Source organism: Oncorhynchus keta, unplaced genomic scaffold (genome assembly GCF_023373465.1).
Source record: "Oncorhynchus keta strain PuntledgeMale-10-30-2019 unplaced genomic scaffold, Oket_V2 Un_contig_7098_pilon_pilon, whole genome shotgun sequence".
Taxonomy (NCBI): domain Eukaryota; kingdom Metazoa; phylum Chordata; class Actinopteri; order Salmoniformes; family Salmonidae; genus Oncorhynchus; species Oncorhynchus keta.
In genome coordinates this window covers 25,001-51,298 of record NW_026289253.1, presented here as the reverse complement: position 1 = coordinate 51,298, position 26,298 = coordinate 25,001, and the positions used below count along the sequence as shown (strand labels likewise).

General features: G+C 48.0%; 1 protein-coding gene and 2 long non-coding RNA genes across 4 annotated transcripts in view; all 3 read right to left on the bottom strand.

The window, feature by feature from the left end:
• LOC127926181 (pre-mRNA 3'-end-processing factor FIP1-like) overlaps window positions 1–22,940 on the bottom strand; it is a gene marked incomplete at its 5' end in the record, with an annotated part of 45,041 nt that extends 22,101 nt beyond the window's left edge. Inside the window, 11 exon segments of the mRNA XM_052511652.1 lie at window positions 461–512; window positions 834–860; window positions 1,396–1,552; window positions 2,107–2,206; window positions 5,053–5,106; window positions 7,093–7,211; window positions 9,491–9,582; window positions 9,585–9,620; window positions 11,857–11,964; window positions 16,915–16,979; window positions 22,828–22,940. Coding sequence (XP_052367612.1) covers window positions 461–512; window positions 834–860; window positions 1,396–1,552; window positions 2,107–2,206; window positions 5,053–5,106; window positions 7,093–7,211; window positions 9,491–9,582; window positions 9,585–9,620; window positions 11,857–11,964; window positions 16,915–16,979; window positions 22,828–22,940 — 923 coding nt within the window.
• LOC127926185 (uncharacterized) lies at window positions 2,397–5,036 on the bottom strand. Of its 2 annotated transcripts, XR_008123531.1 has the most exons (5): window positions 4,579–5,036; window positions 3,259–4,248; window positions 2,874–3,203; window positions 2,708–2,817; window positions 2,397–2,543 (listed from the first exon to the last, which is right to left on the bottom strand). It is a non-coding gene; the product is annotated as an uncharacterized LOC127926185 (long non-coding RNA). The 2 variants fall into 2 exon arrangements; XR_008123530.1 differs by lacking the exon at window positions 2,708–2,817.
• LOC127926186 (uncharacterized) lies at window positions 12,308–13,142 on the bottom strand. Its single transcript, XR_008123532.1, has 3 exons — window positions 13,072–13,142; window positions 12,918–12,983; window positions 12,308–12,429 (listed from the first exon to the last, which is right to left on the bottom strand). It is a non-coding gene; the product is annotated as an uncharacterized LOC127926186 (long non-coding RNA).
• Window positions 22,941–26,298: the final 3,358 nt, after the last annotated feature.

Below are 26,298 nucleotides of genomic sequence, written 5' to 3'. Positions count from 1 at the left end.
TAAATAGAGTTAGCGCGTTGACTGGAAGTCGATAGGTATCTACTAGCATGCTAGCAGATACCCATAGCATGCTAGCAGATACCCATAGCATGCTAGCAGATGCCCATAGCATGCTAGCAGATGCCCATAGCATGCTAGCAGATGCCCATAGCATGCTAGCAGATGCCCATAGCATGCTAGCAGATGCCCATAGCATGCTAGCAGATGCCCATAGCATGCTAGCAGATACCCATAGCATGCTAGCAGATACCCATAGCATGCTAGCAGATAGCATATTGACTGGAAGTCTATGGGTAACACTATTTAAACAGATTAGCTCTTTTGTAAATAATTGGGTTAACAGATCAGAATTGGGTTGCCTGTGTAAACGCTGCCTTAGATCTCTACAAGTACATAGGAGGGGAGAGGCTAGGGCTCAATCTATCCATGTCTACAAGGTAGAGCTGTGGAGGTGTCTTACCTGTCCAAGGTGGGGATGAGAGAGGGAGGGGGGCCGCTGGGAGGAGGGAAACCTGCACACACACACAGTGTTACTATTAAAACACACACAGGTACACATTATAACTGTTGAGTCTATACCACATTATGACATCACCACACCACACATTCTACCTGTTGAGTCTATACCACATTATGACATCACCACACTGATACATTCCAACTGTTGAATCTATACCACATTATGACATCACCACACTGACACATTCTAACTGGGAACATTGAGACAGATAAAACCTGTATAGTATACCAATATGTGTAACTCTTCAGTCTTTCCCACATCATGAATGGCATTGTGTAGTAATAGTGAGTATAGTTGGGAGTATTGTTCTTACCAGGAGGAGGGACATTCATAGGTATTCCTAACAAATAAAAAACAATTGTTAGCTAATTCCTCTCTGTGGGAAAGTTAAACAGGGTGAATATACAAATATATAAAAGAGACAGAAAGCAGGAGAGAGAGAGGAGAGAGAGAGAGACGGGGGAGAGAGAGAAACAGAGAGAGAGAAACAGAGAGATAAACAGAGAGAGAGAAACAGAGAGAGAGAAACAGAGAGAGAGAAACAGAGAGAGAGGGGAGAGAGAGAGGAGACGAGAGAGAGAGAGACAGAGACGGAGAGAGAGAGGAGACAAGAGAGAGGGGGAGAGAGAGAAACAGAGAGAGGGGGAGAGAGAGAGAGAAACAGAGAGAGGGGGAGAGAGAGTGGAGACAAGAGAGAGAGAAGGGGAGAGAGAGGAGACAAGAGAGAGAGACAGAGACAGACAGAGAGAGAGAGAGAGAGAGAGAGAGAGAGAGAGAGAGAGAGAGAGAGAGAGAGAGAGAGAGAGAGAGAGAGAGAGAGAGACAGATGGGGGAGAGCGAGACAGAATGACAAAGTGAGAGAGGTGTAGACTTACTTGGTGGGGGGATGAGAGGGGGAGCCTGGCTGACGTTGGGAGGAGGGGGAAGGAATGGGGGAGGAGGGATGTTTGGGGGGAGTGGGCCGGGGGGGAAGAAGGGGGGCATCTTGTTGGGGTTTTGCTCGGCGTCCGACGACGAGTGTTCCGAAATCACCTACGACAACGAAGAAACGGCCAAATCACAACCAGGTATGTGATTCAACAGCCAACAGAATGGGTACATGGACTTCTATGGAGGTCATGTCATTTCATGTGTTCGTGAAGGGTTGTCCCGACACCAGTATTACTACGAAACCAGAATAAAAAGTCAGTTAAAAACCTGTTGAAAAGACTAAATAAACTAAAATGTGACTCTGGGCGTCAACATAAGGTTTTCATAACAGCAGTCAATGTATGACTCATTATTTTATTTAAATTAATAATATAGATTTGTTTCTGTTTAGTTCACATAATATACACTGAGTTTACAAAACATTAAGAACAACTTCTTAAATATTGTGTGTGTGTGTGTGTGTGTGTGTGTGTGTGTGTGTGTGTGTGTGTACCTGGATGTTGTTTCCCTCCAGGTGTGTGTGTGTGTGTGTGTGTGTGTGTGTGTGTGTGTGTGTGTGTGTGTGTGTGTGTGTGTGTGTGTGTGTACCTGGGCGTGTTTCCCTCCAGGTGTGTGTGTGTGTGTGTGTGTGTGTGTGTGTATGTGTGTGTGTATACCTGGATGTTGTTTCCCTCCAGGTTGTGTCTTCGTCGTCCCTCCACTCTGCTGATGGTAGCGGTCCCTCCTCCAATCACGTCGATCGTACCACTGGTCTTCCTGAACACAACGTGAGTCACTCAGCAGACCATCTCCTCCGGAACAACAAACAGGAAGCTGTCACGATTAAGGGCCTTTTGGCTCAAGATGAGATGTTTCACCTAGTTGGCTCTGGGATTCGGACAAGCAACCTTCCGTTTACGGGCCCCAACGCTCTTAACCACTAGACTACCTGCCGTCTACTCGGTCATTAACGACCAAGACAGCGCTCTTAACCACTAGACTACCTGCCGTCTACTCGGTCATTAACCACTAAGACAACGCTCTTAACCACTAGACTACCTGCCGTCTACTCGGTCATTAACGACTAAGACAGCGCTCTTAACCACTAGACTACCTGCCGTCTACTCAGTCATTAACCACTAAGACAATGCTCTTAACCACTAGACTACCTGCCGTCTACTCGGTCATTACCACTAAGACAGCGCTCTTAACCACTAGACTACCTGCCGTCCACTCAGTCATTAACGACTAAGACAGCGCTCTTAACCACTAGACTACCTGCCGTCTACTCAGTCATTAACCACTAAGACAACGCTCTTAACCACTAGACTACCTGCCGTCTACTCGGTCATTAACGACTAAGACAACACTCTTAACCACTAGACTACCTGCCGTCTACTCAGTCATTAACCACTAAGACAGTCGCTCTTAACCACTAGACTACCTGCCGTCTACTCAGTCATTAACCACTAAGACAACGCTCTTAACCACTAGACTACCTGCCGTCTACTCGGTCATTAACGACTAAGACAGCGCTCTTAACCACTAGACTACCTGCCGTCTACTCGGTCATTAACCACTAAGACAACGCTCTTAACCACTAGACTACCTGCCGTCTACTCAGTCATTAACCACTAAGACAACGCTCTTAACCACTAGACTACCTGCCGTCTACTCGGTCATTAACCACTAAGACAACACTCTTAACCACTAGACTACCTGCCGTCTACTCGGTCATTAACGACTAAGACAACGCTCTTAACCACTAGACTACCTGCCGTCTACTCGGTCATTAACCACTAAGACAACGCTCTTAACCACTAGATTACCTGCCGTCTACTCGGTCATTAACCACTAAGACAACGCTCTTAACCACTAGACTACCTGCCGTCTACTCGGTCATTAACGACCAAGACAGCGCTCTTAACCACTAGACTACCTGCCGTCTACTCAGTCATTAACCACTAAGACAACGCTCTTAACCACTAGACTACCTGCAGTCTACTCGGTCATTAACGACCAAGACAACGCTCTTAACCACTAGACTACCTGCCGTCTACTCGGTCATTAACGACCAAGACAGCGCTCTTAACCACTAGACTACCTGCCGTCTACTCGGTCATTGACCACTAAGACAACGCTCTTAACCACTAGACTACCTGCCGTCTACTCAGTCATTAACCACTAAGACAACGCTCTTAACCACTAGACTACCTGCCGTCTACTCAGTCATTAACGACTAAGACAACGCTCTTAACCACTAGACTACCTGCCGTCTACTCGGTCATTAACGACTAAGACAACACTCTTAACCACTAGACTACCTGCCGTCTACTCGGTCATTAACGACTAAGACAACGCTCTTAACCACTAGACTACCTGCCGTCTACTCGGTCATTAACCACTAAGACAACGCTCTTAACCACTAGACTACCTGCCGTCTACTCGGTCATTAACCACTAAGACAACGCTCTTAACCACTAGACTACCTGCCGTCTACTCGGTCATTAACGACTAAGACAGCGCTCTTAACCACTAGACTACCTGCCGTCTACTCAGTCATTAACCACTAAGACAACGCTCTTAACCACTAGACTACCTGCCGTCTACTCGGTCATTAACGACCAAGACAACGCTCTTAACCACTAGACTACCTGCCGTCTACTCGGTCATTAACGACCAAGACAGCGCTCTTAACCACTAGACTACCTGCCGTCTACTCGGTCATTGACCACTAAGACAACGCTCTTAACCACTAGACTACCTGCCGTCCACTCAGTCATTAACCACTAAGACAACGCTCTTAACCACTAGACTACCTGCCGTCTACTCTGTCATTAACCACTAAGACAACGCTCTTAACCACTAGACTACCTGCCGTCTACTCAGTCATTAACGACTAAGACAACGCTCTTAACCACTAGACTACCTGCCGTCTACTCGGTCATTAACGACTAAGACAACGCTCTTAACCACTAGACTACCTGCCGTCTACTCTGTCATTAACCACTAAGACAACGCTCTTAACCACTAGACTACCTGCCGTCTACTCAGTCATTAACGACTAAGACAACGCTCTTAACCACTAGACTACCTGCCGTCTACTCTGTCATTAACGACTAAGACAACGCTCTTAACCACTAGACTACCTGCCGTCTACTCAGTCATTAACGACTAAGACAGCGCTCTTAACCACTAGACTACCTGCCATCTACTCAGTCATTAAAGACTAAGACAACGCTCTTAACCACTAGACTACCTGCCGTCTACTCAGTCAGGCACTAATACACATAAGATGTAGAATCTGTTATTACATGTCTATAACATGGCTATCACCTGTCACACACACGTGAGTCAACGTGCATACGTGTGTTGCATTTAAATGTGTTTACTGTTGCCAAGGTGACGACTCCCGTTAAACTTAACGTTGCCGCGGTGACAATTGTTGGCTACCACGTTGTGCCCTAACGACGCGACGCAACTACGACGTTTGTCACTAGTTTAACGGCCGAGGGAAATTAAAACGAGTTTATTTTGTGTGTTTTAAATAGCATCTGGAAAAGACAGAATACTGTACATGGATGTATCAGTGTGTTGTTGTGAACAAGCCCCATCACACTCACGTATAGTAGGACATGTCCTGGACGGGGGGAGCAGTCCACTGTGGGGGGGAGATCCTACCATCAGGGGGAGAAGGGGGGAGACACAGTTAGACCTCCCCTCACACACTCAGAGGAACTCAGAGGAACTCATTCATGTGTACAGTGAGAGGAGAAAAACGGAAGCAAGCTTGTCTGTCTGTCTGTCTGTCTGTCTGTCTGTCTGCCTGCCTGCCTGCCTGTCTGTGTGTGTGTCTGTCTGCCTGTCTGTGTGTCTGCCTGTCTGTCTGCCTGTCTGTCTGTCTGCCTGTCTGTCTGTCTGTCTGTCTGTCTGTCTGTCTGTCTGCCTGCCTGCCTGCCTGTCTGTGTGTGTGTCTGTCTGCCTGTCTGTGTGTCTGTCTGTCTCTCTGTGTGTCTGTGTGTCTGTCTCTCTGTGTGTCTGTGTGTCTGTCTCTCTGTGTGTCTGTCTGTCTCTCTGTGTCTGCCTGTCTGTGTGTCTGTCTGTCTCTCTGTGTCTGCCTGTCTGTCTCTCTGTGTCTGCCTGTCTGTCTGTCCACTGCCAGACCGTGTTTTGCCAAATCCTCTACCAGAGGTAATACATGAGTCTCTCTCATGTCTCTTAACCTGTCCTAGGCTAACCTTACTGTCTCTTAACCTGTCCGAGGCTAACTCACTGTCTCTTAACCTGTCCTAGGCTAACTCACTGTCTCTAAACCTGCCCTAGGCTAACCTTACTGTCTGTACCTGTCCTAGGCTAACTCACTGTCTCTTAACCTGTCCTAGGCTAACCTTACTGTCTCTTAACCTGTCCTAGGCTAACTCACTGTCTCTTAACCTGTCCTAGGCTAACTCACTGTCTCTAAACCTGCCCTAGGCTAACCTTACTGTCTGTACCTGTCCTAGGCTAACCTTACTGTATGTACATGTCCAAGGCTAACCTTACTGTCTCTGTACCTGTCCTAGGCTAACCTTACTGTCTCTGTACCTGTCCTAGGCTAACCTTACTGTCTCTGTACCTGTCCTAGGCTAACCTTACTGTCTGTACCTGTCCTAGGCTAACCTTACTGTCTGTACCTGTCCTAGGCTAACCTTACTGTCTGTACATGTCCTAGGCTAACCTTACTGTATGTACATGTCCTAGGGTACCTTACTGTCTGTACCTGTCATAGGCTAACCTTACTGTCTGTACCTGTCCTAGGCTAACCTTACTGTCTCTGTACCTGTCCTAGGCTAACCTTACTGTCTCTGTACCTGTTCTAGGCTAACCTTACTGTCTGTACCTGTCCTAGGCTAACCTTACTGTCTCTCAACCTGTCCTAGGCTAACCTTACTGTCTGCACCTGTCCTAGGCTAACCTTACTGTCTCTGTACCTGTCCTAGGCTAACCTTACTGTCTCTGTACCTGTCCTAGGCTAACCTTACTGTCTGTACCTGTCCTAGGCTAACCTTACTGTCTCTGTACCTGTCCTAGGCTAACCTTACTGTCTCTGTACCTGTCCTAGGCTAACCTTACTGTCTGTACCTGTCCTAGGCTAACCTTACTGTCCGTACCTGTCCTAGGCTAACCTTACTGTCTCTCAACCTGTCCTAGGCTAACCTCACTGTCTGTACCTGTCCTAGGCTAACCTCACTGTCTGTACCTGTCCTAGGCTAACCTCACTGTCTGTACCTGTCCTAGGCTAACCTCACTGTCTGTACCTGTCCTAGGCTAACCTTACTGTCTCTCAACCTGTCCTAGGCTAACCTCACTGTCTGTACCTGTCCTAGGCTAACCTCACTGTCTGTACCTGTCCTAGGCTAACCTCACTGTCTGTACCTGTCCTAGGCTAACCTCACTGTCTGTACCTGTCCTAGGCTAACCTCACTGTCTGTACCTGTCCTAGGCTAACCTTACTGTCTCTCAACCTGTCCTAGGCTAACCTCACTGTCTGTACCTGTCCTAGGCTAACCTCACTGTCTGTACCTGTCCTAGGCTAACCTCACTGTCTCTACCTGTCCTAGGCTAACCCTACCTGTCCTAGGCTAACCTATATGTACCTGTCCTGACCTGTGTACAGCTCTTACCTGGTAGTGTTCATGTTCATGGATGACTTGTAGAGGCTGGCTGGAGTGGGGAAGTCAGGTTTGGACGTGTGGATGGGTAAACTCACTTCCTTCTCATTCCCCGTCCTGCCCTGCTGAACCTGAGGGGAGTAGAGTAGGGACATCTTTAAGTTTATAACATCTTGGGGTTGACCATTTGACAGTAGTAGGACCTCTTTAAATGGATATCTTGGTTTTAAACAACTCTGGTTTATCTGTTTTACACTGATTATCATATGGCAATTCAATGAGACAAAGAAGGGAAGTGAGAAGAGGAGAGAGAGAGAGAAGGAAGGAGAGAGAGGAGAGAGAGAGAGAGAAGGAAGGAGAGAGAGAAGGAAGGAGAGAGAGAAGGAAGGGAAGTGAGAAGAGGAGAGAGAGAGAAGGAAGGAAAGTGAGAAGAGGAGGGAGAGAGAGAGAAGGAAGGGAAGTGAGAGGAGGAGAGAGAGAGAAGGAAGGGAAGTGAGAGGAGAGGAGAGGAGGGAAGGAAGGAGAGAGAGAGAGAAGGAAGGAAGTGAGAAGAGGAGAGAGGAAGAGAGAGAGGAAGGAAGGAAGGAAGTGAGAGGAGGAGAGAGAGAGAAGGAAGGGAAGTGAGAGGAGGAGAGAGAGAGGGAAGGAAGGAGAGGAAGAGAGAGAAGGAAGGGAAGTGAGAGGGAGGAGAGAGGAAGGAAAGTGAGAGGAGTGAGAGGAGGGAGAGAAGGAAGGGAAGTGAGAGGAGAGAGAGAAGGAAGGGAAGTGAGAGGAGGAGAGAGAGAAGGAAGGGAAGGAGAGGGAGAGAGAGAGAGGAGAGAGAAGGAAGGGAAGTGAGAAGAGAGGAAGAAGGGAAGGGAGAGAGAAGAGGAGAGAGAGAGAGAAGGAAGGGAAGTGAGAAGAGGAGAGAGAGAGAGAAGGAAGGGAAGTGAGAAGAGGAGAGAGAGAGAGAAGGAAGGGAAGTGAGAGGAGAGAGAAAGGAAGGGAAGTGAGAGGAAGGGAAAGAGAAAGAAGGAAGGAAGTGAGAGGAAGGAAGAGAAGAAGGGAAGGGAAGTGAGAGGAGAGAGAGAGAAGGAAGGGAAGTGAGAGGAGAGAGAGAGAGAAGGGAAGGCAAGTGAGAGGAGAGAGAGAGAAGTGAGAGGAGAGAGAGAGAGAAGGAAGGCAAGTGAGAGGAGAGAGAGAGAGAAGGAAGGGAATTGAGAGGAGGAGAGAGAAGGATGTGGAGGAGATGTTGTGTCTTAGTGATTTAGCTGGTAGTGGAGGAGATGTTGTGTCTTACAGTGATTTAGCTGGTAGTGGAGGAGATGTTGTATCTTAGTGATTTAGCTGGTAGTGGAGGAGATGTTGTGTCTTACAGTGATTTAGCTGGTAGTGGAGGAGATGTTGTATCTTAGTGATTTAGCTGGTAGTGGAGGAGATGTTGTATCTTAGTGATTTAGCTGGTAGTGGAGGAGATGTATCTTAGTGATTTTGCTGGTAGTGGAGGAGATGTATCTTAGTGATTTAGCTGGTAGTGGAGGGGATGTTGTGTCTTAGTGATTTTGCTGGTAGTGGAGGAGATGTTGTATCTTAGTGATTTAGCTGGTAGTGGAGGATGTTGTATCCTACAGTGATTTTGCTGGTAGTGGAGGAGATGTTGTATCTTAGTGATTTGGCTGGTAGTGGAGGAGATGTTGTATCTTAGTGATTTAGCTGGTAGTGGAGGAGATGTTGTATCTTAGTGATTTAGCTGGTAGTGGAGGAGATGTTGTATCTTAGTGATTTAGCTGGTAGTGGAGGAGATGTATCTTAGTGATTTAGCTGGTAGTGGAGGAGATGTTGTATCTTAGTGATTTAGCTGGTGGTGGAGGAGATGTTGTATCCTACAGTGATTTAGCTGGTGGTGGAGGAGATGTATCTTAGTGATTTAGCTGGTAGTGGAGGAGATGTTGTGTCTTAGTGATTTTGCTGGTAGTGGAGGAGATGTTGTATCTTAGTGATTTAGCTGGTAGTGGAGGAGATGTATCTTAGTGATTTAGCTGGTAGTGGAGGAGATGTTGTGTCTTAGTGATTTTGCTGGTAGTGGAGGAGATGTTGTATCTTAGTGATTTAGCTGGTAGTGGAGGAGATGTATCTTAGTGATTTAGCTGGTAGTGGAGGAGATGTATCTTAGTGATTTAGCTGGTAGTGGAGGAGATGTATCTTAGTGATTTAGCTGGTAGTGGAGGAGATGTTGTATCTTAGTGATTTAGCTGGTGGTGGAGGAGATGTTGTGTCTTAGTGATTTAGCTGGTAGTGGAGGAGATGTTGTATCTTAGTGATTTTGCTGGTGGTGGAGGAGATGTTGTATCTTAGTGATTTTGCTGGTAGTGGAGGAGATGTTGTGTCTTACAGTGATTTTACTGGTGGTGGAGGAGATGTTGTATCTTGCAGTGATTTTACTGGTGGTGGAGGAGATGTTGACGACCTCCAGGCCCATCCTCAGCCTCTTCTGTTTGTCACAGTAGCCCTTCCACGTGTCCCGTTGAACCCATAGTTAAAGTAGTCAGACAGGTCAGCACCTACACACACACACACACACACAGGACACACACACACACACACAGGACACACACACACAGACGTTTATGTTTACAAACTCCTACCAAGCCTCTCAGTGTAAAAGTGGACCAATCAGAAACGTAACCCCGCCCCACTCTGTCAGAAGACACAGTAACACGTACCTGGTTTCCTCCTCGAATTTCCCACAGTAAACCCGCCCACAGTGACCCCGCCCACAGTGACCCGGCCCACAGTGACCCCGCCCACAGTAACCCCGCCCACAGTAACCCGTACCTGGTTTCCTCCAGGGTTTCTCCTCGAATCTCCCACAGTAACCCCGCCCACACTAACCCCGCCCACAGTAACCCGTACCTGGTTTCCTCCAGGGTTTCTCCTCGAATCTCCCACAGTAACCCCGCCCACAGTAACCCCGCCCACAGTAACCCCGCCCACAGTGACCCCGCCCACAGTGACCCGTCCTGGTTTCCTCCAGGGTTTCCCACAGTAACCCCGTCCCACAGTAACCCCGCCCACAGTAACCCCGCCCACAGTAACCCCCTGGTTTCCTCCAGGGTTTCTCCTCGAATGTTCCACAGTAACCCCGCCCACAGTAACCCCGCCCACAGTGACCCCGCCCACAGTAACCCGTACCTGGTTTCCTCCAGGGTTTCTCCTCAATGTCCCACAGTAACCCCGCCCACAGTAACCCATACCTGGTTTCCTCCAGGGTTTCTCCTCGAATGTTCCACAGTAACCCCGCCCACAGTAACCCCGCCCACAGTGACCCCGCCCACAGTGACCCCGCCCACAGTGACCCCGCCCACAGTGACCCATACCTGGTTTCCTCCAGGGTTTCTCCTCGAATGTCCCACAGTAACCCCGCCCACAGTGACCCCGCCCACAGTGACCCCGCCCACAGTAACCCCGCCCCACAGTAACCCGTACCTGGTTTCCTCCAGGGTTTCTCCCCGACAGTGTCCCCCAGTAACCCCGCCCACAGTAACCCATACCTGGTTTCCTCCAGGGTTTCTCCTCAATGTCCACAGTAACCCCTCCCCCACAGTGAACCCCGCCCACAGTGACCCCGCCCACAGTAACCCATACCTGGTTTCCTCCAGGGTTTCTCCTCGATGTCCCACAGTAACCCCGCCCCCACAGTGACCCCGCCCAGTAACCCATACCTGGTTTCCTCCAGGGTTTCTCCTCGAATGTTCCACAGTAACCCCGCCCACAGTACCCCGCCCCCACTAACCCCGCCCACAGTAACCCATACCTGGTTTCCTCCAGGGTTTCTCCTCGAATGTTCCACAGTAACCCCGCCCCCACAGTAACCCCGCCCCCACAGTAACCCCGCCCACAGTAACCCGTACCTGGTTTCCTCCAGGGTTTCTCCTCGATGTCCCACAGTAACCCCGCCCACACTAACCCCGCCCACAGTAACCCGTACCTGGTTTCCTCCAGGGTTTCTCCTCGATGTCCCACAGTAACCCCGCCCACAGTAACCCCGCCCCCACTAACCCCCCCCCACAGTGACCCGTACCTGGTTTCCTCCAGGGTTTCTCCTCGATGTCCCACAGTAACCCCGCCCACAGTAACCCCGCCCCCAGTAACCCCGCCCACAGTGACCCCGCCCACAGTAACCCCTCCCCCACAGTGACCCGTACCTGGCCCTCCAGGGTTTCTCCTCCTGTCCCACAGTAACCCCGCCCCCACAGTAACCCCGCCCACAGTGAACCCCGCCCCCACAGTAACCCCGCCCCCCACAGTGACCCGTACCTGGTTTCCTCCAGGGTTTCTCCTCGATGTCCCACAGTAACCCCGCCCCCACTAACCCCGCCCCCACAGTGACCCGTACCTGGTTTCCTCCAGGGTTTCTCCTCGATGTCCCACAGTAACCCCCCCACAGCCCCCACCCCAGTAACCCCGCCCACAGTAACCCCGCCCCCACAGTAACCCCGCCCCCACAGTAACCCCGTAACCCGTACCTGGTTTCCTCCAGGGTTTCTCCTCGATGTCCCACAGTAACCCCGCCCCACAGTAACCCCGCCCACAGTAACCCCGCCCACAGTAACCCCGCCCCCCACAGTAACCCCGCCCCCAGGGTAACCCCGTCCCACAGTAACCCCGCCCCCCCACAGTGACCCCGCCCACAGTAACCCCCTGGTTTCCTCCAGGGTTTCTCCTCGAACGGTCTCACAGTAACCCCGCCCACAGTAACCCCGCCCCCACAGTAACCCCGCCCACAGTGACCCGTACCTGGTTTCCTCCAGGGTTTCTCCTCGAACGTCTCCATGTCCACCTCCACTACTGGGACTCCATTGATGTTTCCTGGGGCCTCCAGATCCACACCCTTTAACTTGTTTCCTACTAGAGAGAGAATAGAAACCAGAACACCACATGGAAACATTTAGAATATCTACCCGTGGTAAAATATACAGAAGGACAATTTACTACATCAATCAAAACATTTTAATCAACAATATCTACATTTATACCATCTAGTTACACAAAGCTGCCCAAGACATGGTGATGGGACTGGACACCTATGGTGGTGAGACTGGACACCTATGGTGGTGGGAATGGACACCTATGGTGGTGAGACTGGACACCTATGGTGGTGGGAATGGACACCTATGGTGGTGGGAATGGACACCTATGGTGGTGAGACTGGACACCTATGGTGGTGGGAATGGACACCTATGGTGGTGGGAATGGACACCTATGGTGGTGGGACTGGACACCTATGGTGGTGGGAATGGACACCTATGGTGGTGGGACTGGACACCTATGGTGGTGAGACTGGACACCTATGGTGGTGGGACTGGACACCTATGGTGGTGGGACTGGACACCTATGGTGGTGGGACTGGACACCTATGGTGGTGGGAATGGACACCAGTGGGGAATGGACACCTATGGTGGTGGGACTGGACACCTATGGTGGTGGGAATGGACACCTATGGTGGGAATGGGACTGGACACCTATGGTGGTGGGAATGGACACCTATGGTGGTGAGACTGAGAATGGACACCTATGGTGGTGAGACTGGACACCTATGGTGATGGGACTGGACACCTATGGCAGTGGGAATGGACACCTATGGTGGTGGGACTGGACACCTATGGTGATGGGACTGGACACCTATGGTGGTGAGACTGGACACCTATGGTGGTGAGACTGGACACCTATGGTGGTGGGACTGGACACCTATGGTGATGGGACTGGACACCTATGGTGGTGAGACTGGACACCTATGGTGGTGAGACTGGACACCTATGGTGGTGGGACTGGACACCTATGGTGGTGGGACTGGACACCTATGGTGGTGAGAATGGACACCTATGGTGGTGAGACTGGACACCTATGGTGGTGAGACTGGACACCTATGGTGGTGGGACTGGACACCTATGGTGGTGAGACTGGACACCTATGGTGATGGGACTGGACACCTATGGTGATGGGACTGGACACCTATGGTGATGGGACTGGACACCTATGGTGATGGGACTGGACACCTATGGTGGTGGGACTGGACACCTATGGTGGTGAGACTGGTGACACCTATGGTGGTGGGACTGGACACCTATGGTGGTGGGACTGGACACCTATGGTGGTGAGACTGGACACCTATGGTGGTGGGAATGGACACCTATGGTGGTGGGACTGGACACCTATGGTGGTGGGACTGGACACCTATGGTGGTGGGACTGGACACCTATGGTGGTGGGAATGGACACCTATGGCAGTGGGAATGGACACCTATGGCAGTGGGAATGGACACCTATGGCGGTGGGAATGGACACCTATGGCAGTGGGAATGGACACCTATGGCAGTGGGAATGGACACCTATGGCGGTGGGAATGGACACCTATGGCAGTGGGAATGGACACCTATGGCAGTGGGAATGGACACCTATGGCAGTGGGAATGGACACCTATGGCAGTGGGAATGGACACCTATGGCAGTGGGAATGGACACCTATGGCGGTGGGAATGGACACCTATGGCAGTGGGAATGGACACCTATGGCAGTGGGAATGGACACCTATGGCAGTGGGAATGGACACCTATGGCAGTGGGAATGGACACCTATGGCAGTGGGAATGGACACCTATGGCAGTGGGAATGGACACCTATGGCAGTGGGAATGGACACCTATGGCAGTGGGAATGGACACCTATGGCGGTGGGAATGGACACCTATGGCAGTGGGAATGGACACCTATGGCAGTGGGAATGGACACCTATGGCAGTGGGAATGGACACCCATGGCAGTGGGAATGGACACCCATGGTGGTGGGACTGGACACCTATGGCGGTGGGAATGGACACCTATGGTGGTGGGACTGGACACCTATGGTGGTGGGAATGGACACCTATGGCGGTGGGAATGGACACCTATGGCAGTGGGAATGGACACCTATGGTGGTGGGACTGGACACCTATGGCAGTGGGAATGGACACCTATGGTGGTGGGAATGGACACCTATGGCGGTGGGAATGGACACCTATGGTGGTGGGAATGGACACCTATGGTGGTGGGACTGGACACCTATGGTGATGGGACTGGACACCTATGGTGGTGGGACTGGACACCTATGGTGATGGGAATGGACACCTATGGTGGTGGGAATGGACACCTATGGTGGTGGGAATGGACACCTATGGTGGTGGGAATGGACACCTATGGTGGTGGGAATGGACACCTATGGTGGTGAATGGACACCTATGGTGGTGGGAATGGACACCTATGGTGGTGGGACTGGACACCTATGGTGATGGGACTGGACACCTATGGTGGTGGGACTGGACACCCATGGTGATGGGACTGGACACCTATGGTGGTGGGACTGGACACCTATGGTGGTGGGACTGGGACTGGACACCTATGGTGGTGAGAATGGACACACCTATGGTGGTGGAGACTGGACACCTATGGTGGTGGGACTGGACACCTATGGTGGTGGGACTGGACACCCATGGTGGTGAGAATGGACACCTATGGTGGTGGGACTGGACACCTATGGTGGTGGGACTGGACACCTATGGCAGTGGGAATGGACACCTATGGTGATGGGACTGGACACCTATGGTGGTGGGAATGGACACCCTATGGTGATGGGACTGGACACCTATGGTGGTGGGAATGGACACCTATGGTGATGGGACTGGACACCTATGGTGGTGGGACTGGACACCTATGGAGGTGGGACTGGACACCTATGGTGATGGGACTGGACACCTATGGTGATGGGACTGGACACCTATGGTGGTGAACTGGACACCTATGGAGGTGAGACTGGACACCCATGGCAGTGGGAATGGACACCTATGGTGATGGGACTGGACACCTATGGTGGTGGGACTGGACACCTATGGTGAGACTGGACACCTATGGTGGTGGGAATGGACACCTATGGTGGTGGGAATGGACACCTATGGTGATGGGACTGGACACCTATGGTGGTGAGACTGGACACCTATGGTGGTGGGACTGGACACCTATGGTGGTGGGAATGGACACCTATGGTGGTGGGACTGGACACCTATGGTGGTGGGACTGGACACCTATGGTGGTGGGACTGGACACCTATGGTGGTGGGACTGGACACCTATGGTGGTGGGACTGGACACCTATGGTGGTGGGACTGGACACCTATGGTGGTGGGAATGGACACCTATGGTGGTGGGACTGGACACCTATGGTGGTGGGACTGGACACCTATGGTGGTGGGAATGGACACCTATGGTGGTGGGACTGGACACCTATGGTGGTGGGACTGGACACCTATGGTGGTGAGACTGGACACCTATGGTGGTGGGACTGGACACCTATGGTGGTGGGAATGGACACCTATGGTGGTGGGACTGGACACCTATGGTGGTGGGACTGGACACCTATGGTGGTGGGAATGGACACCTATGGTGGTGGGACTGGACACCTATGGTGGTGAGACTGGACACCTATGGTGGTGGGACTGGACACCTATGGTGGTGGGAATGGACACCTATGGTGGTGGGACTGGACACCTATGGTGGTGGGACTGGACACCTATGGTGATGGGACTGGACACCTATGGTGATGGGACTGGACACCTATGGTGATGGGACTGGACACCTATGGTGGTGGGAATGGACACCCATGGCAGTGGGAATGGACACCCATGGCAGTGGGAATGGACACCTATGGCGGTGGGAATGGACACCTATGGCAGTGGGGAATGGACACCCATGGCAGTGAATGGACACCCATGGCAGTGGGAATGGACACCTATGGTGGTGGGAATGGACACCCATGGCAGTGGGAATGGACACCTGGCAGTGGAATGGACACCTATGGTGGTGGGACTGGACACCCATGGCAGTGGGAATGGACACCTATGGCAGTGGGAATGGACACCCATGGCAGTGGGAATGGACACCTATGGCAGTGGGAATGGACACCTATGGTGATGGGAATGGACACCTATGGTGGTGGGACTGGACACCTATGGTGAGTGAATGGACACCCATGGCAGTGGGAATGGACACCCATGGCAGTGGGAATGGACACCTATGGCGGTGGGAATGGACCCCCATGGCAGTGGGAATGGACACCCATGGCAGTGGGAATGGACACCTATGGCGGTGGGAATGGACACCCATGGCAGTGGGACTGGACACCTATGGTGGTGGGAATGGACACCCATGGTGGTGGGAATGGACACCTATGGCAGTGAATGGACACCCATGGCAGTGGGAATGGACACCTATGGCAGTGGGAATGGACACCTATGGCAGTGGGAACGGACACCTATGGTGGTGGGAATGGACACCTATGGTGGTGGGAATGGACACCTATGGTGGTGGGAACGGACACCCATGGTGGTGGGAGTGGACACCTACGGCAGTGGGAATGGACACCTACGGCAGTGGGAATGGACACCTACGGCAGTGGGAATGGACACCTATGGCAGTGGGAATGGACACCTATGGCAGTGGGAATGGACACCTATGGCGGTGGGAATGGACACCTATGGCGGTGGGAATGGACACCTATGGCGGTGGGAATGGACACCTATGGCGGTGGGAATGGACACCTATGGTGGTGGGAATGGACACCTATGGCAGTGGGAATGGACACCTATGGTGGTGGGAATGGACACCTATGGCGGTGGGAATGGACACCTATGGCAGTGGGAATGGACACCTCTATTAGCCTGTACTTTACATTTCCCACTCCATGTCGGCCCGTGTCTATAGTTAATGTAGTTAATGTAGTTGTGGCCACTGTGTAAAGTGTATAGAACAGGTGAAGAACAGAACTCTACAGTACCTGTTCCATAGGGTCTGGCTCCCGCTGTCTTTATGTTCAGGTTAACAGGAGCCACTCCATACGTTCTACAACAACAAACCAGACCATGTCAACAACAACAACAACAAACCAGACATGTCAACAACAACAACAACAAACCAGACATGTCAACAACAACAACAACAAACAAGACATGTCAACAACAACAACAACAACCCAGACATGTCAACAACAACAACAACAAACAAGACATGTCAACAACAACAACAACAAACCAGACATGTCAACAACAACAACAACAACCCAGACATGTCAACAACAACAACAAACCAGACATGTCAACAACAACAACCTTGACATGTCCCACAACAGCGTCAAAGGCTGTGAAATACAATAGATGAATTCAGGCTCATCAGCTGTACTTGGTGAACCCCTATCTGGGAATAATACGGTCAGATCGGCTTAGACATTACGGGTGAACTATCCCTTTAAAGACATTACGGGTGAACTATCCCTTTAAATACATTACGGGTGAACTATCCCTCTAAAGACATTACGGGTGAACTATCCCTTTAAAGACATTACGGGTGAACTATCCCTTTAAAGACATTACGGGTGAACTATCCCTTTAAAGACATTACGGGTGAACTATCCCTTTAAAGACATTACGGGTGAGCTATCCCTTTAAAGACATTACGGGTGAACTATCCCTTTAAAGACATTACGGGTGAACTATCCCTTTAAAGACATTACGGGTGAACTATCCCTTTAAAGACATTACGGGTGAGCTATCCTTTAAAGACATTACGGGTGAGCTATCCCTTTAAAGACATTACGGGTGAACTATCCCTTTAAAGACATTAAGGGTGAACTATCCCTTTAAAGACATTAAGGAGTGAACTATCCCTTTAAAGACATTACGGGTGAACTATCCTTTAAAGACATTACGGGTGAGCTATCCCTTTAAAGACATTACGGGTGAACTATCCCTTTAAAGACATTACGGGTGAACTATCCCTTTAAAGACATTACGGGTGAATTATCCCTTTAAAGACATTACGGGTGAACTATCCCTTTAAAGACATTTCGGGTGAACTATCCCTTTAAAGACATTACGGGTGAACTATCCCTTTAAAGACATTACGGGTGAACTATACCTTTAAAGACATTACGGGTGAGCTATCCCTTTAAAGACATTACGGTGAACTATCCCTCCAAAGACCGTAGCTACCATGAAATTTATCTTGTAAAAAAAAAAACAATCAATCTTAACATAATTACTAGTTAACTACACACGGTTGATGAAATTACTAGTTTTAACTAGCTTGTCCCTGCGTTGCAAATCATCAATGCGGTGCCTGTTAATTGCCATCCAATCACAGCCTACTTCGCCAAACAGGTATCAATGCGGTGCCTGTTAATTTGCCATCCAATCACAGCCTACTTCGCCAAACAGGTATCAATGCGGTGCCTGTTAATTTATCATCCAATCACAGACTACTTAGCCAAACAGGTATCAATGCGGTGCCTGTTAATTTATCATCAATCACAAGCCTACTTCGCCAAACAGGTATCAATGCGGTGCCTGTTAATTTATCATCCAATCACAGCCTACTTCGCCAAACAGGTATCAATGCGGTGCCTGTTAATTTATCATCCAATCACAGCCTACTTCGCCAAACAGGTGACAATTTAACAGCGCATTCACCTAAAAAACACCAGTCGTTGCACCAATGTACCTAACCCTAAACACCAATGTACCTAACCCTAAACACCAATGTACCTAACCCTAAACACCAATGTACCTAACCCTAAACACCAATGTACCTAACTATAAACACCAATGTACCTAACCCTAAACACCAATGTACCCAACCCTAAACACCAATGTACCCAACCCTAAACACCAATGTACCTAACCCCTAAACACCAATGTACCTAACCCTAAACACCAATGTACCTAACCCTAAACACCAATGTACCTAACCATAAACACCAATGTACCCAACCCTAAACACCAATGTACCTAACCATAAACACCAATGTACCTAACTATAAACACCAATGTACCTAACCCTAAAAACACCAATGTACCTAACCATAAACACCAATGTACCTAACCCTAAACACCAATGTACCTAACCCTAAACACCAATGTACCAAACCATAAACACCAATGTACCCAACCATAAACACCAATGTACCCAACCCTAAACACCAATGTACCTAACCCTAAACACCAATGTACCCTAACCCAATGTACCTAACCCTAAACACCAATGTACCTAACCCTAAACACCAATGTACCTAACCCTAAACACCAATGTACCTAACCCTAAACACCAATGTACCTAACCCTAAACACCAATGTACCTAACCCTAAACACCAATGTACCTAACCCTAAACACCAATGTACCTAACCCTAAACACCAATGTACCTAACCCTAAACACCAATGTACCTAACTATAAACACCAATGTACCTAACTATAAACACCAATGTCCCTAACCCTAAACACCAATGTACTAACCCTAAACACCAATGTACCTAACCCTAAACACCAATGTACCTAACCCTAAACACCAATGTACCTAACCCTAAACACCAATGTACCTAACCCTAAACACCAATGTACCTAACTATAAACACCAATGTACCCAACCCTAAACACCAATGTACCCAACCCTAAACACCAATGTACCCAACCTAAACACCAATGTACCTAACCCTAAACACCAATGTACCTAACCCTAAGCACCAATGTACCTAACCCTAAACACCAATGTACCTAACTATAAACACCAATGTACCCAACCCTAAACACCAATGTACCTAACTATAAACACCAATGTACCTAACCTAAACACCAATGTACCTAACCCTAAACACCAATGTACCTAACCCTAAACACCAATGTACCTAACCCTAAACACCAATGTACCTAACCCTAAACACCAATGTACCTAACCCTAAACACCAATGTACCTAACCCTAAACACCAATGCCTTTCTTTAAATCAAAACAACAGTATATATTTTTTTAAACCTGCATATTTAATTAAAAGAAATTCATGTTTATAAAAATTAAAACATTTGACCCAGAAATTATAGTTTCTGGATTTGACCATATTAATTACATAAAGCTGGTATTTGCGTGTGTTTATTATATTATAATTAAGTCTATGATTTGATATTTGATAGAGCAGTCTGACTGAGCGTTGGTAGGCAGCAGCAGGCTCGTAAACATTCATTTAAACAGCACTTTAACGGCGTTTGCCAGCAGCTCTTCGCTGTGCTTCAAGCATTGCGCTGTTTACGACTTCAAGCCTATCAACTCACGAGATTAGGATGGCAATTAGAACAACTATTAGAACATCCAATAGGGTGGCAATTAGAACAACTATTAGAACATCCAATAGGGTGGCAATTAGAACAACTATTAGAACATCCAATAGGGTGGCAATTAGAACATCCAATAGGGTGGCAATTAGAACAACTATTAGAACATCGAATAGGGTGGCAGATAGAACAACTATTAGAACATCCAATAGGGTGGCAATTAGAACAACTATTAGAACATCCAATAGGGTGGCAATTAGAACAACTATTAGAACATCGAATAGGGTGGCAGATAGAACAACTATTAGAACATCCAATAGGGTGGCAATTAGAACACCCATTAGAACATCCAATAGGATGGCAGTTAGAACAACTATTAGAACATCCAATAGGATGTCAATTAGAACATCCAATAGGATGGCAATTAGAACATCCAATAGGATGACAATTAGAACATCCAATAGGATGACAATTAGAACATCCAATAGGGTGGCAATTAGAACATCCAATAGGATGGCAATTAGAACACCTATTAGAACATCCAATAGGGTGGCAATTAGAACATCCAATAGGATGGCAATTAGAACATCCAATAGGATGACAATTAGAACATCCAATAGGGTGGCAATTAGAACATCCAATAGGGTGGCAATTAGAACACCTATTAGAACATCCAATAGGATGACAATTAGAACATCCAATAGGGTGGCAATTAGAACATCCAATAGGATGGCAATTAGAACACCTATTAGAACATCCAATAGGGTGGCAATTAGAACACCTATTAGAACATCTAATAGGGTGGCAATTAGAACATCCAATAGGATGACAATTAGAACATCCAATGGGGTGGCAATTAGAACATCCAATAGGATGGCAATTAGAACATCCAATAGGGTGGCAATTAGAACAACTATTAGAACATCCAATAGGGTGGCAGTTAGAACACCTATTAGAACATCCAATAGGGTGGCAATTAGAACAACTATTAGAACATCCAATGGTCAAAGGTATATGAAATACAAATGCTATAGAGAGAAATAGACCTATAATAACTACAACCTAAAGCTTCTTAACTGGGAATATTGAAGACTCATGTTAAAAAGGAACCACCACCTTTCATATGTTCTCATGTTCTGAGCAAGGAACTGAAACGTTAGCTTTCTTACATGGCAAATATTGCACTTTTACTTTCTTCTCCAACACTGTGTTTTTGCATTATTTAAACCAAATTGAACACGTTTGATTATTTATTTGAGACTATATTGATTTTTTATTTATGTATTATACTAAGTTAAAATAAAAGTGTTCATTCGGTATTGTTATAATTGTCATTATTACAAATACATATATACAAATCGGCCGATTAATCGGTATCGGCTTTTTTTTGGTTCTCCAATAATCGGTATCGCCGTTGACGTGCACGTGTACTGTGGGGACCTCTACTTTAAAGACGCGCACGTGTACTGTAGGGACCTCTACTTTAAAGACGTGTACTGTAGGGATCTCTACTTTAAAGACGTGTACTGTAGGGACCTCTACTTTAAAGACGTGTACTGTGGGGATCTCTACTTTAAAGACGTGTACTGTAGGGACCTCTACTTTAAAGACGTGTACTGTGGGGACCTCTACTTTAAAGACGTGTACTGTGGGGACCTCTACTTTAAAGACGTGTACTGTAGGGACCTCTACTTTAAAGACACGTACTGTAGGGACCTCTACTTTAAAGACACTTACGTGTACTGTGGGGATCTCTACTTTAAAGACACGTACGTGTACTGTGGGGACCTCTACTTTAAAGACACGTACTGTGGGGACCTCTACTTTAAAGACACGTACTGTGGGGACCTCTACTTTAAAGACACTTACGTGTACTGTGGGGATCTCTACTTTAAAGACACTTACGTGTACTGTGGGGATCTCTACTTTAAAGACACTTACGTGTACTGTGGGGACCTCTACTTTAAAGACGTGTACTGTAGGGACCTCTACTTTAAAGATGTGTACTGTAGGGACCTCTACTTTAAAGACGTGTACTGTGGGGATCTCTACTTTAAAGACACTTACGTGTACTGTAGGGACCTCTACTTTAAAGACACTTACGTGTACTGTGGGGACCTCTACTTTAAAGACACTTACGTGTACTGTAGGGACCTCTACTTTAAAGACACTTACGTGTACTGTAGGGACCTCTACTTTAAAGACGTGTACTGTGGGGATCTCTACTTTAAAGACGTGTACTGTGGGGATCTCTACTTTAAAGACACTTACGTGTACTGTAGGGACCTCTACTTTAAAGACACTTACGTGTACTGTAGGGACCTCTACTTTAAAGACACTTACGTGTACTGTAGGGACCTCTACTTTAAAGACACTTACGTGTACTGTAGGGATCTCTACTTTAAAGACACGTACGTGTACTGTAGGGATCTCTACTTTAAAGACACTTACGTGTACTGTAGGGATCTCTACTTTAAAGACACGTACGTGTACTGTAGGGATCTCTACTTTAAAGACACTTACGTGTACTGTGGGGATCTCTACTTTAAAGACACGTACGTGTACTGTGGGGATCTCTACTTTAAAGACACGTACGTGTACTGTGGGGCTCCGGTCTTGATGTCTCCGATGGTGACACGAACATCATCGTCATCATCGTCGCTGTCGCTATCACTGTCGTCATCATCTCCTGGCTCCTTCTCCTGAGAAGAGAGGGGGAGGAGAGAGAGGGGGGATGGAGGGGGAAAAGAGAGGGAAGGGGATAGGGAGAGAGATGGAGAGAGGGAGAAGAGGGGGGTGGAGAGGGAAAGAGGGGACCTCTAGGGAGAGAGATGGAGAAGACGTGAAGAGAGGGGATCTGGAGGGGGAAAGAGAGGGGAAGGGGGATAGGGGGATGGAGAGAGGGGGATGGAGAGGGAAAGACAGGGAAGGGGGATAGGGGAGATCATGGAGAGAGTGGGAGGGAGAGAGAGGGGGATGGAGGGGAAAGATCTCTCCTGGGGATAGGGAGAAGAAGATGGAGACGAGGGGAAAGAGGGGGAAAGAGAAGGGGATAGGGAGAGAGATGGAGAGGGGGGGGATGGAGGGGAAAGAGAGGGAAGGGGGATAGGGAGAGAGATGGAGAGAGAGGGAGAGAGGGGGGATGTGGAGAGGGAAAGAGAGGGAAGGGGGATAGTAGGGAGAGATGGAAAAAGAGGGAGGGAATGAGAGAGAGGGGAGGAGAGAGAGGGGGATGGAGAGGGAAAGAGGGAAAGGGGGATGTAGGGAAAGAGATGGAAAAAGAGGGAGGGAATGAGAGAAGGGGAGAGAGAGGGGGATGGAGAGGGAAAGAGAGGGAAGGGGATAGGGAGAGATGGAAAAAGAGGGAGGGAATGAGAGAAGGGGGAGGAGAGAGAGGGGATGGAGAGGGAAAGAGAGGGAAGGGGATAGTAGGGAGAGAGATGGAAAAAGAGGGAGGGAAAGAGAGAGAAGGGGGAGGAGAGAAAACAAACAGAGAGAGACAGAAACCCGGATCAGAACCCATCTCCTGAACACATAACACAGTAGGTCCTGGAGTGTTTCCAGACCACATGAACTGACCAGGAGAAACTCCAGACTTTAATTACACACAAATCCCAATTCACCCCGCCTTGCATCGACAACGATAGGAGAAACACTACCCCTCCCTATAGGTCACAAATGGCACCCTATTCCCTATATAGGGCACTACTTTAGACCAGAGCCCTATGGGCACCCTATATAGGCACTACTTTAGACCAGAGCCCTATATTCCCTAGTGCACTACTTTAGACCAGAGCCCTATGGCACCCTATTCCTATATAGTGCACTACTTTAGACCAGAGCCCTATGGCACCCTATTCCCTATAGAGCACTACTTTAGACCAGAGCCCCCTATGGCACCCTATTCCCAGGGGAATAGGGTATAGTGCACTGAGCTTTAGACCAGAGCCCTGTGGCACCCAAACTATTCCCTATATAGACTGAAATATCACTTCAGACTTTAGACATTCAGAGCCCAACACATTCAGTGGGACACCCAACACATTCAGACCTAAATATAGTGCACATACTTTGGAGGACTGAAATATCAGAGCCCTGTGGCACCCAACACATTCATTCCCTATATAGGGCACTACTTTAGACCAGAGAGGACTGAAATATCATCAACACATTCAGGCACCTATTCCCAACACATTCAGACTGAGGACTGAAATATCATCAACACATTCAGACTGAGGACTCAAACTTGACTGAGGACTGAAATATCACCAACACATTCAGACTGAGGACTGAAATATCACCAAAACATTCAGAAGGACTGAAATATCATCAAAACATTATTCAGACTGAGGACTGAAATATCACCAACACATTTAGACATTATCATCAAAACATTCAGACTGAGGACTGAAATATCACCAACACATTTAGACTGGGACTGAAATATCATCAAAACATTCAGACTGAGTCTGAAATATCACTGAGCTTCCACACATTCAGACATTGCCTGTAGACTAGCTGCCTCTTTCTGACTGAAATATCACCAAAACATTCAGCAGGACTGAAATATCACCAAAAACATTCAGGTGAAATATCACTACATTATTCAGACTGAGGATGAAATATCGAAATATCTGAAATATCATCAAACATTCAGACTGAGGACTGAAATATCAAAACATTCAAACTGAGGACTGAAATATCACCAAAACATTCAGACTGAGGACTGAAATATCACCAAAACATTCAGACTGAGGATGGAAATATCACCAAAACATTCAGAAATATATCACCAAAACATTCAGACTGAGGACTGAAATATCACCAACACATTCAGACTGAGGACTGAAATATCATCAACACATTCAGACTGAGGACTGAAATAAAAAACATTCAGACTGAGGACTGAAATATCACCAAAACATTCAGACTGAGGACTGAAATATCACCAAAACATTCAGACTGAGGACTGAAATATCACCAACAATTCAGACTGAGGAAATATCATCAAAACATTCAGACTGAGGACTGAAATATCACCAACACATTCAGACTGAGGACTGAAATATCATCAACACATTCAGACTGAGGACTGAAATATCATCAACACATTCAGACTGAGGACTGAAATATCACCAACACATTCAGACTGAGGACTGAAATATCATCAACACATCCAGACACATCCTGTAGACAACACAACAAGAGAAAGTTGAGACAACTCAGCAACAGTCTTATTTATACACAAACGGGAGGAGGAGGAGGAGGCGTTACTCACCTGACAGCAGCGGATAGTTTGGCCTCTTCTTCATCAGCTCTCTCATCATCATCTAGAAGGGAAACGACCATTCATTAACTAACTAACTAACGGTAAAAATGTCAACGATAAAGTCATAGATTACAATATCTAACGTCCCCTAGTTAAATAAACTTACATAGCTAACTAGCCACGTTTATTGGTTCAGAATGATCAAATGCAAAACGAGCCATTCATATCCAATGCTTGTGCCGTCCATTGTATTTTCCCCCACATACAGGTAAGGTAGCTAGATATCTTACAAACTGAGCAAAGTGCAAATCCTTGGTGCAATCCTGAAGGATTTGCTGTAGCGTTAGTTTGGTCGGCTTGACGTTTACAGTGACACTAGGCCAACACATGCAGCAGCACGGCACCTTTAGTCTTTAGCAAAGCGACAGCAACTACTGTGCTAATCAGGTAGCACCTAACGACTTGCAGTTGCATGTGGCATTAGTTATATAACTGGAACCACTTATATCTAACGCCATTTAGCTGACGCTTTTATCCAAAGCGACTTACAGTCATGTGGCATACATTCTACGTATGGGTAATCGAACTAAATGTTTATATTCATTGTAAACACCTCCGTAGAGCCACTCTTCTTCCTCGTCTCCGCCATCTCCCGCACTCGCGTCCGCCGGGGTTGTTTTGTCTGCCGCCTCTTCCGCAGACATCTTCTTTGACCCGCGGTAAGAAAAGTGTCTTTCACGAAGATCGCAACTCTCGTTTTCCAGCGAGCTAGTTGGCTAACGAAACAACCCGGATAA